The sequence below is a fragment of the Notothenia rossii genome (genome assembly GCF_949606895.1).
Source record: "Notothenia rossii genome assembly, chromosome: 1".
NCBI lineage: Eukaryota > Metazoa > Chordata > Actinopteri > Perciformes > Nototheniidae > Notothenia > Notothenia rossii.
In genome coordinates, this window is record NC_136912.1 from 95,429,670 (window position 1) to 95,439,152 (window position 9,483).

General features: G+C 38.5%; 1 protein-coding gene across 1 annotated transcript; it reads right to left on the bottom strand.

Annotated features, from left to right (window-relative positions):
• Nucleotides 1–1,766: 1,766 nt before the first annotated feature.
• On the bottom strand, nt 1,767–7,048 carry LOC307014909 (torsin-1A-like). Its single transcript, XM_079643163.1, has 3 exons — nt 6,326–7,048; nt 5,905–6,029; nt 1,767–3,410 (listed from the first exon to the last, which is right to left on the bottom strand). Exons 1-3 carry the CDS (start codon nt 6,385–6,387, stop codon nt 3,163–3,165), a joined length of 435 nt encoding a protein of 144 aa, XP_079499289.1. The 5' UTR covers nt 6,388–7,048; the 3' UTR covers nt 1,767–3,162.
• Nucleotides 7,049–9,483: the final 2,435 nt, after the last annotated feature.

Genomic DNA, 9,483 nt, shown 5'->3' on the forward strand with positions numbered 1-9,483 from the left:
TCTATCTATCCATCTCTCTCTCTATCTCTCTATCCATCTATCTATCTATATATCCATCCATCTATCTATCTATCTCTCTATCCATCTATCTATCTATATATCCATCCATCTATCTATCTATCTCTCTATCCATCTATCTATCTATCTATATATCCATCTATCTATCCATCTATCTCTCTCTCCATCTATCTCTCTATCTCTCTATCCATCTATCTATCTATATATCCATCCATCTATCTATCTCTCTATCTATCTATATATCCATCTATCTATCCATCTATCTCTCTCTCCATCTATCTCTCTATCTCTCTATCCATCTATCTATCTATATATCCATCCATCTATCTATCAATCTATCTATCCATCTATCTCTCTCTCTCTATCCATCTATCTCTCTATCTATCTATCCATCTATCTATCTCTATATCTCTCTATCTATCTATCCATCTCTCTCTCTATCCATCCATCTATCTATCTATCTCTCCATCCATCTATCTATCCATCTATCTATCTATCCATCTATCTATCTAAGATACAAGTACTTCTACTTTTACTCAAATACAACCAAATGGAGTGATTGATATATTAATCGTATTTCTGATTGAATACTGAAACTCTTAAAATGTCATTGCATTAAAGAAAAACAACTTCTGTTTATTGTGAATGTTTATTTTCTTAAAACCATTTCTGACATTTCTCTTCACGCTTTTCTCCAAATGTGACTCTTTAGAGAATAACATCCTTAAAGCAGAACTGTGTGACGGTGAGATAATGCAAGACAGTGAATTAAATGATAGATTTAAGATAATCAAATCACATAAACTATGAAATACTGAGTTAATAAAAGCATATTTACACAGAAAAAGACAACTTTCAAACAGATTCTTTGCCTTTTAAACTCTCACATTTCCCAGTAACAACTTCAACTCACATTTGCATCACAGCTGTTCACATTGCAGTGCCATCTCATATTTAATAATGTCTTAAAGAACCACCTACATGTGTATTCAAACCACTCTACAGACAATACAGTGAACATGTTTAAATATGGCACAAACTATGTAGGGCGGGGCAAGATATAAGGAGATTCACATATAAAGATTTAACCTAATATTCATATTGACACGCTTTTGTAAGGAGGAGGCTTTCAGGACCCATTAACACAATGGGAATTTGGATAACTAGTGAATTTAATGGCTTATATAGGGTAAAGAAAAAATAATAAAATAGCTAGAAACGTTTTTTCAATTAATGAATCATACATTTTAAATCTAGTCTCATATCATAGATTTCATAGACATATTGATTTATTGCCCAGCCCAAAAATGACGTCAATAAATAATCAGTGACACTCTAGTGGTGCAGGGATGTCGTATTTCTGTGTTGGTCCCTGAAGGCATCATCTCCCTGGTCCAATGGGATTTCTCCGCTAAGCTAAAGGCGGCTAATGTTGGGCTACAAACAAAACGTCAACATCTCTACAGCTCGTGTTAACCACAGACCGTGTGTGTGTGTGTGTGTGTGTGTGTGTGTGTGTGTGTGTGTGTGTGTGTGTGTGTGTGTGTGTGTGTGTGTGTGTGTGTGTGTGTGTGTGTGTGTGTGTGTGTGTGTGTGTGTGTGTGTGTGTGTGTGTGTGTGTGTGTGTGTGTGTGTGTGTGTGTGTGTGTGTGTGTGTGTGTGTGTGTGTGTGTGTGTGTGTGTGTGTGTGTGTGTGTGTGTGTGTGTGTGTGTGTGTGTGTGTGTATTTTAGCCGCAGACCATTTACATGCACACACCAGTGGGGTATTTACTGACGTATTTGATGTCGTAGAACAAAACGTTAAAGTCTCTTGTGTTAGCCACAGACCTTATTTCAGGATAACAACCAAAAACACATTCAGAAAACCATTGACCTCCAGACCAGCGGACAGGAAGTGATGAAATGCTGACTCATTTCCAGGTGTTACGGCTCATTCCTGCACCACTCTTTATAAGTGCAATGTCCTGCATGCAACATATGGTCTTAACTTTTAAAAACAGAGCAACTAAGACGTTGGCCGAGACGAACAGACATAATGAGAATATGACAAACACTGAACACCATTTATTCTGGGGACACTTTGGGAATATGTCTCCACTACTTTTGGAAATGGCCCATTTTGTACCTGACCTTTTGCATTTGGATAATCTGTCAGAAGTGTTCTGAAAATAGCGTACACAAAGAATTGTCCACTTTGAGAACATGTACACTCTGGAGGACTGTTCTCACTTTCTGGCTGTATTTCTGGAAACCCCACGTTTAATATTAGTAATGACTGAATAGAGAACAGCTTTGCAGCAGTGCAGCTACTGCGCTAGTTGTCAAAGCATGTCTGTATATATAATAATAATAATAATAATAATAATAATAATAATACATGGGATTTGCATAGCACTTTTCCTAATGCTCAAAGACGCGTTACATAAAATCAGAACAGAAACAATACAAAGAACACAAATATGTATGTTGTGTCCTTGGGAAAGACACTTCACCCTGATTTGCTCCTGTGGGCATTGTCCCCAGTAATGACTGTTACATGTCTAATATGTATACGTCGTGTAAAGCGCTTTGAGCACCTGGAAAAGTGCTCTAATAAAAATGTAATGAGTTATTATTATTAATATTATTGTTTGCAGGGGGCGCTTATTGCAGTAGTGTTTTTTAAATCTGTGTCCCCATCACACAAAGGGATAAGATGTTAATAAATGTTCTGGAAATAGCACAAATGATTGAACTTTTTGAGAACATTTACAATCTAGGAGACTGTTCACACTTTCTGGCTGTATTTCAGAAGTAACCCAAGAGAAACGTTTAATATTAGTAATGACTGAATAGAGAACAGCTTAGCAGCAGCGTAGTTACTGCACTAGTTGTCAAAAGTATTGTCTGTATGTATGTATTGTTTTTGGGGGGTGCTTATTGCAGTAATGTTTCTTTAAATCTGTGTCCTCGTCACTTTTTATATCAAAGTCCCACCCATGGATGATGCTGAAGAAGAGCAGCCACATGTCTGGATCTCCTCACGTCTGCAGGATCCTGTGTTCCCCCTGTGGATCCGTCCCTCTCTGACGGACACCTGTTGTACCTGTGAAGGGGTAGTACTCTACTCTGGGCTCCACTTCCAGGTCTGTGCGTCTCACCCCCTAGGGCATGAAGAAGTTGATCCTCTGGGGGATGGACTTGCAGCCCTGAGCGGAGAACAGTCTCTCCTCTTTGGGCACGTACAGCATGGCCTTGGCCACCTCGTCCAGCGTGGCCTCGTCCGCCTGCAGGCCTCGAGCCGTGAACGCGTCCCTCGCACACAGCTTCACGTGCCGGTACTCCAGAGGCAGGAAGGGCACGAAGAAGTCGATCAGGTGACCGGACATCAGCTCGCTCTGAGCAAACCCACCTGAGAAACAGAACCGTGCAGAGAAAAGGGTTAAAAATCCACTCATCATCGATGTTTCTAACTTTGATGAGAAACACTTGCTGTTTTGCCACTTGTCCTTTAAAGAGTCCTCTCCTGCTGATGTTCAGGTGTATATCAGTATGTAGTGTCTCTACTTTAAAGAGTCCTCTCCTGCTGATGTTCAGGTGTATATCAGTATGTAGTGTCTCTACTTTAAAGAGTCCTCTCCTGCTGATGTTCAGGTGTATATCAGTATGTAGTGTCTCTACTTTAAAGAGTCCTCTCCTGCTGATGTTCAGGTGTATATCAGTATGTAGTGTCTCTACTTTAAAGAGTCCTCTCCTGCTGATGTTCAGGTGTATATCAGTATGTAGTGTCTCTACTTTAAAGAGTCCTCACCTGCTGATGTTCAGGTGTATATCAATATATAGTGTCTCTACTTTAAAGAGTCCTCTGCTGCTGATGTTCAGGTGTATATCAGTATGTAGTGTCTCTACTTTAAAGAGTCCTCTCCTGCTGATGTTCAGGTGTATATCAGTATGTACTGTCTCTACTTTAAAGAGTCCTCTCCTGCTGATGTTCAGGTGTATATCAGTATGTAGTGTCTCTACTTTAAAGAGTCCTCTCCTGCTGATGTTCAGGTGTATATCAGTATGTAGTGTCTCTACTTTAAAGAGTCTTCCTGCTGATGTTCAGGTGTATATCAGTATGTAGTGTCTCTACTTTAAAGAGTCCTCTCCTGCTGATGTTCAGGTGTATATCAGTATGTAGTGTCTCTACTTTAAAGAGTCCTCTCCTGCTGATGTTCAGGTGTATATCAGTATGTAGTGTCTCTACTTTAAAGAGTCCTCTCCTGCTGATGTTCAGGTGTATATCAGTATGTAGTGTCTCTACTTTAAAGAGTCCTCTCCTGCTGATGTTCAGGTGTATATCAGTATGTAGTGTCTCTACTTTAAAGAGTCCTCACCTGCTGATGTTCAGGTGTATATCAATATATAGTGTCTCTACTTTAAAGAGTCCTCTGCTGCTGATGTTCAGGTGTATATCAGTATGTAGTGTCTCTACTTTAAAGAGTCCTCTCCTGCTGATGTTCAGGTGTATATCAGTATGTACTGTCTCTACTTTAAAGAGTCCTCTCCTGCTGATGTTCAGGTGTATATCAGTATGTAGTGTCTCTACTTTAAAGAGTCCTCTCCTGCTGATGTTCAGGTGTATATCAGTATGTAGTGTCTCTACTTTAAAGAGTCCTTTCCTGCTGAAGTTCAGGTGTATATCAGTATGTACTGTCTCTACTTTAAAGAGTCCTCTCCTGCTGATGTTCAGGTGTATATCAGTATGTAGTGTCTCTACTTTAAAGAGTCCTCTCCTGCTGATGTTCAGGTGTATATCAGTATGTAGTGTCTCTACTTTAAAGAGTGCTCTCCTGTTGATGTTCAGGTGTATATCAGTATGTAGTGTCTCTACTTTAAAGAGTCCTCTCCTGCTGATGCTCAGGTGTATATCAGTATGTAGTGTCTCTACTTTAAAGAGTCCTCTCCTGCTGATGTTCAGGTGTATATCAGTATGTAGTGTCTCTACTTTAAAGAGTTCTCTCCTGCTGATGCTCAGGTGTATATCAGTATGTAGTGTCTCTACTTTAAAGAGTCCTCTCCTGCTGATGTTCAGGTGTATATCAGTATGTAGTGTCTCTACTTTAAAGAGTTCTCTCCTGCTGATGTTCAGGTGTATATCAGTATGCAGTGTCTCTACTTTAAAGAGTTCTCTCCTGCTGATGTTCAGGTGTATATCAGTATGCAGTGTCTCTACTTTAAAGAGTCCTCTCCTGCTGATGTTCAGGTGTATATCAGTATGTAGTGTCTCTACTTTAAAGAGTCCTCTCCTGCTGATGTTCAGCTGTATATCAGTATGTAGTGTCTCTACTTTAAAGAGTTATCTCCTGCTGATGTTCAGGTGTATATCAGTATGTAGTGTCTCTACTTTAAAGAGTCCTCTCCTGCTGATGTTCAGGTGTATATCAGTATGTAGTGTCTCTACTTTAAAGAGTCCTCTCCTGCTGATGTTCAGGTGTATATCAGTATGTAGTGTCTCTACTTTAAAGAGTCCTCTCCTGCTGATGTTCAGGTGTATATCAGTATGTAGTGTCTCTACTTTAAAGAGTCCTCTCCTGCTGATGTTCAGGTGTATATCAGCATGTAGTGTCTCTACTTTAAAGAGTCCTCTCCTGCTGATGTTCAGTTGTATATCAGTATGTAGTGTCTCTACTTTAAAGAGTCCTCTCCTGCTGATGTTCAGGTGTATATCAGTATGTAGTGTCTCTACTTTAAAGAGTCCTCTCCTGCTGATGTTCAGGTGTATATCAGTATGTAGTGTCTCTACTTTAAAGAGTCCTCTCCTGCTGATGTTCAGGTGTATATCAGTATGTAGTGTCTCTACTTTAAAGAGTCCTCTCCTGCTGATGTTCAGCTGTATATCAGGATGAAGCTCTTCAACGTACCGTGAGACTCCATGGTTTCTGCTCTCAGTCGATGCTCCAGGTCTTCCATCCCGATGTCCTCTCGGTTCTGACCCGAGTGCCAGAAGTCCAGCGCCACGTCGTTGATGGTCGCCCCCCCGATGTTACTGTGGAGACAACGGACACGTGAGAAATGTGTCAGAGCAGCAGCAGCAGCAGGGAGGGAGGGAGGCACAGATTCAAAATGTAAGGAACAGTATTTTGTATTTTTGTTATATTGTGTTTGGTTGTGTGAACGTCTTAGACTTGGTTTGTGTTTTCTTTGTAGATAAAAAGGTTAGATTGATCATATCGACTGTATGTAATAGCGGTGTGTGTGGAGATATGACACTGACTGTTAGACAGGTCATTGGTAAAGGAAATGTAGTTTGAAGTGTGTGATAAACAATAAGAGATAGAGGACCTGAGGAAGAGGAAGAGCGCTCTGCGGTAGTTGACCCCGTCCACGTTGTCGTAATGATCCATGAAGGGCTTGATGGCGTCGATGAGGCCGGGGTGAAGCTTCTCCGCCTCGTCGAAGATGAACAGAGTCTGAGGGCAGCGGAGGACCAGGTCTCTGATGGACTCTCGAAGCTGGCCCTTTAGGAAGTCAAACACAGGGTCAGAATCTCTAACACCTCCTCAAGGTCTCAGAGAGGAAATCAAGAGGACATATCACGGTGTTTACTCTTCCAGTTCACAGACAGAGAGATCAAATACCGTTTCCCACAAACAAGAATCAACATTTCAACTGAGAACAACAAGAAAAGAGAAATGATCAAATGAAATGTGGAATATTTAAACAAACTGATCCACATGATCCACCACACCTTATTCAACAGAAGTGCAGACAGTCGAATAATATTAAAACAGACAAAGAAATTAGATTTAAAGTCGATTTATGCTCTGATATTAATGTTATGTATTTCTTTATTGGTGTTTAACAAATAAAAACACCCCAACAAGAAACAATATGTTGAATAATAAACACTGCATCTTACTTGACAAAAATGTTGAGGGTTACTGTAAATAATGAAAAGTGCTGTTTCTGAACATATGTATTAGATGTACTGCTCTGATATTAAGTTCAAGCAGAAGTACATAATCAATCCTAAGGTGCAGACTTTAAATATACTATTCAACCATCTACATAAAATACTCATTCAAATGAAAACCTTACCATTATGTAAAAGTGTATATTATAAATAAATGTATTGTGTAATCTTTTTAAATAACAAAACCACATTCAATCCTGTGGGACAAATTGGTAATTTATTATTATGTTTCATCGTCTAAGTCTCATTTATTAAGACCTTCAGATCCTGCAGATTTGGCAGCATGAGAGTTTAAGGGTGACCCCGCGTACGACCCTCTGTAACATCTGGATTCATTGTGTAACAGAGTCAACATCATGATGACATGTGAAGCAGTGGTTGTGTAAATATGTGTGTAAATATGTGTGAGGAGGCTCCACGCTGGCATCTGTGTGTTCTGATACACTGCAAACACAGAGACATCAGATTGAAACAGAAGTTGGACCAGATTTAGGGAAATATTACTCAGTATGTGTTTGTTTTAAAGAGGCCCTATTCTGCTTTTAGGGCTCTTCCCTCTCCTGTAGTGTGCTCTGACCAGAGGTGGGAAGTAGTGGAGTACAAATACTTCCTTACTGTACTTCAGTACATGTTTCTGGTGTCAGTACTTTACTCCACTACTTATTTTTCTGAAGACTTTTTACTTTGACTTCTTACATTTGGAACTCAAATACCTGTACTTTCTACTTCTCACATGTTGAACTCAAATACCTGTACTTTCTACTTCTTACATGTTGAACACAAATACCTGTACTTTCTACTTCTTACATGTTGAACTCAAATACCTGTACTTTCTACTTCTTACATGTTGAACTCAAATACCTGTACTTTCTACTTCTTACATGTTGAACACAAATACCTGTACTTTCTACTTCTTACATGTTGAACACAAATACCTGTACTTTCTACTTCTAACATGTTGAACTCAAATACCTGTACTTTCTACTTCTTACATGTTGAACACAAATACCTGTACTTTCTACTTCTAACATGTTGAACTCAAATACCTGTACTTTCTACTTCTTACATGTTGAACTCAAATACCTGTACTTTCTACTTCTTACATGTTGAACTCAAATACCTGTACTTTCTACTTCTTACATGTTGAACTCAAATACCTGTACTTTCTACTTCTCTCATGTTGAACTCAAATACCTGTACTTTCTACTTCTTACATGTTGAACTCAAATACCTGTACTTTCTACTTCTTACATGTTGAACTCAAATACCTGTACTTTCTACTTCTAACATGTTGAACTCAAATACCTGTACTTTCTACTTCTAACATGTTGAACTCAAATACCTGTACTTTCTACTTCTTACATGTTGAACTCAAATACCTGTACTTTCTACTTCTAACATGTTGAACTCAAATACCTGTACTTTCTACTTCTTACATGTTGAACTCAAATACCTGTACTTTCTACTTCTTACATGTTGAACTCAAATACCTGTACTTTCTACTTCTTACATGTTGAACTCAAATACCTGTACTTTCTACTTCTTACATGTTGAACTCAAATACCTGTACTTTCTACTTCTTACATGTTGAACACAAATACCTGTACTTTCTACTTCTTACATGTTGAACTCAAATACCTGTACTTTCTACTTCTTACATGTTGAACTCAAATACCTGTACTTTCTACTTCTTACATGTTGAACACTAATACCTGTACTTTCTACTTCTTACATGTTGAACTCAAATACCTGTACTTTCTACTTCTTACATGTTGAACACAAATACCTGTACTTTCTACTTCTTACATGTTGAACTCAAATACCTGTACTTTCTACTTCTTACATGTTGAACTCAAATACCTGTACTTTCTACTTCTTACATGTTGAACACTAATACCTGTACTTTCTACTTCTTACATGTTGAACACAAATACCTGTACTTTCTACTTCTTACATGTTGAACTCAAATACCTGTACTTTCTACTTCTTACATGTTGAACACAAATACCTGTACTTTCTACTTCTTACATGTTGAACACAGATACCTGTACTTTCTACTTCTTACATGTTGAACTCAAATACCTGTACTTTCTACTTCTTACATGTTGAACTCAAATACCTGTACTTTCTACTTCTTACATGTTGAACACAAATACCTGTACTTTCTACTTCTTACATGTTGAACACAGATACCTGTACTTTCTACTTCTTACATGTTGAACTCAAATACCTGTACTTTCTACTTCTTACATGTTGAACTCAAATACCTGTACTTTCTACTTCTTACATGTTGAACTCAAATACCTGTACTTTCTACTTCTTACATGTTGAACACTAATACCTGTACTTTCTACTTCTTACATGTTGAACACAAATACCTGTACTTTCTACTTCTTACATGTTGAACTCAAATACCTGTACTTTCTACTTCTTACATGTTGAACACAAATACCTGTACTTTCTACTTCTTACATGTTGAACTCAAATACCTGTACTTTCTACTTCTTACATGTTGAACACAAATACC

What these genes read in the sequence shown, in the direction of transcription:
- LOC307014909 (XM_079643163.1), bottom strand. Translation starts at nt 6,387, where the DNA reads ATGGATCATTACGACAACGTGGACGGGGTCAACTACCGCAGAGCGCTC. An exon ending in GCGCTCTTCCTCTTCCTCAG is followed by an intron (nt 6,030 to 6,325) that starts GTCCTCTATCTC and finishes TTGTCTCCACAG; the next exon opens with TAACATCGGGGGGGCGACCA. An exon ending in AGAAACCATGGAGTCTCACG is followed by an intron (nt 3,411 to 5,904) that starts GTACGTTGAAGA and finishes TCTGTTTCTCAG; the next exon opens with GTGGGTTTGCTCAGAGCGAG.